The 2,395-nt window shown below is 36.7% G+C and overlaps 1 protein-coding gene across 1 annotated transcript; it reads left to right on the forward strand.

Annotated features, from left to right (window-relative positions):
* Positions 1–254: 254 nt before the first annotated feature.
* Positions 255–1,855, forward strand: LOC127247862 (transcription factor MYB10-like). Its single transcript, XM_051269914.1, has 3 exons — positions 255–670; positions 792–921; positions 1,024–1,855. Exons 1-3 carry the CDS (start codon positions 535–537, stop codon positions 1,595–1,597), a joined length of 840 nt encoding a protein of 279 aa, XP_051125871.1. The 5' UTR covers positions 255–534; the 3' UTR covers positions 1,598–1,855.
* Positions 1,856–2,395: the final 540 nt, after the last annotated feature.

Genomic DNA, 2,395 nt, shown 5'->3' on the forward strand with positions numbered 1-2,395 from the left:
GAGAAAGAGAAAGAGAAAGAGACTACTATGGAGTTGAATTGACTTCCCTGCCCTGCCCTGGAAGTTTCCTAATTATAACCCAAAGACAATAGTATAGTGTCTTTTCTATGCTCTCATCTCCTTATCACCCACCCATCAATCCAGTACCATCTCTCTCTCTCTCTGTCTCTCTCTCTCTGTAACTGTATAATTGTATGTATGAATATATATATTAGTTGTCGCGTTTCTATATAAGCTCTCCACTCTGGTCTGGCTGGCTTGGCTACTTGAATTAAACACGGTTTCAGGATTATTATTTTGTCGTCGTTACCTAGCTAGCTACCTATCTCCACCTCATCATCATCATCATCGTATATATATATATATATATATAATATAGCTTAGCTGGTGTCTGCTGTGTCGTCTCTCACTCCTCCACTGCATTCGCTGGTGGTGATATATGAGAATATATATATATATATAGTTAGTTATAATTATATGCATATACTAAACAGTAGGGTGTGGGTATAGTTAATATAATTAAGATCGACGACGATGGTGAGGCCTGGTTGGTATGACAAGGCAAGCGGAATGAAGAAGGGTGCGTGGAGTGAAGATGAGGACGCCAAATTAAGAGCTCACATCCTCGCCCATGGCCACCGCAACTGGCGCCGCCTCCCCATTCTCGCCGGTACTCTATGCCTGCCTGAAACCCTATCTATCCATATATTTTTTAATTATTTATTAGTAAGCCCTAGGGCTAAGAAACCCTAATTGCTGAATCCATGGATATGGATATGGATGTGGTGCAGGTCTAGCTCGATGCGGGAAGAGCTGCAGGCTACGCTGGATGAATTACCTCAAACCTGGCCTCCGCCGGGGAAACTTTACAAAGCAGGAAGAACATCTCATCCTCCATTTACACGCCCAGCTTGGAAACAAGTACTCATTCATTCATTCCCTCTCATCCATCAATTTATGATTCTGCTGCTGCAATTCAATAATATATATAGATCGATATTAATTATTTATTGATGATCTCAGGTGGGCCGCCATTGCAGCAAAGCTCGAGGGAAGGACCGACAACGAGATCAAGAATCACTGGCACGCCCACTTAAAGAAGCGCATCAAATATACTTCTTTTGATGCTAATGGCGACCATCGATCGTCGTCATCGCAAGAAGAAACGACTCCAGATTCAAATTTGTGCATGATCCAAACAACATCTGATCATCACAAAAAAGCTTCAGATGATGACCAGATTATTATAAGTCATGTGATCGGACAGCCTTCTCCTGATCTTCCTCAAAATCGGGACAACAACGATTACAATTGCAGTCAGGTCCATCCATTAATTTCAGACGATGATGATGCAGTGATACTCCCGTTGTCAGATGAAGAACTCGATGACTTGAGTCTGGTCTGCCAAGAATTGATGATGCTCAACAAAGAATCCAATTGCTCTTCAACCTGCAATTATGGTGCAGAGATTGTCGACACCCAACCAAGTTTCACATCTAATTATTACCCATTTGGAGACGACGATGATTATTACAATTATTATTATCTGCAGCAGCAGCAAGCTCCTACGATCATCGAATCTTTCATGATGAAATAAGCAGTATGTATATATGGTCTCTATGTGCTATATAGGCTTGGTGTGGTGTTACTGTTAAATAAAAATTGCAATAATATATGATTAGGCTACAATGTTTGCAGTAATGTATAGTTATCGAATCTGCTACTTAATTTATTCTACTATCATTGTTAGCTGGAGTATAAAAGTTAACCTTTGCTGGATAATAATCGAAAGTCGTTTTTACAAATTTATGCTGAAGGTAGGATTTGATCTTATAGAGTGACGGAACCAGTTTTGCGGCTCCGGGGGAGGGACAAAATTGTTATATTTATTTGTTTCATTTTTTTTTTACCGTTTATTTTTAGTTTCAACATATTTCGAGCCTGTTTTTTATTTGAAACAGACATTCGACTGTTTCTGTATGTACAAAAAATAATATAAGAACTTTCTCATCGACTCATTTTTACCAACTTGATGTTATCTTAACTTTTTCAATTTTTATTAACAAAATAATGCAGTTGTGAAGAAGAAAAAAAATGAACGAAACAATATTTAAGATAAAATATTTTATTTTTTAATAATAAATTTATAAATTAAAATATTATATATTATTATAAATTAAAATAATAATAAAATGGAGGTTTATGTAGAATATTAATCCCAAATTGAGGGACAAATTTGATTACTAAATAAAAAATTAGAAAAAAATTATACTTAAAAAAATTGAGAAAGGTTTGAAGAGTCAGTTGACCCCCAAGTCCCAATATAGATTCGTCACTGATCTTATATGTTAAAACAACTTCTGCTAACTGTAGTTTCACTCGTTCAATACATCTT

Source organism: Andrographis paniculata, unplaced genomic scaffold (genome assembly GCF_009805555.1).
Source record: "Andrographis paniculata isolate CXL003 unplaced genomic scaffold, ASM980555v1 Contig32END, whole genome shotgun sequence".
In the NCBI taxonomy this organism is placed as follows: Eukaryota; Viridiplantae; Streptophyta; class Magnoliopsida; order Lamiales; family Acanthaceae; genus Andrographis; species Andrographis paniculata.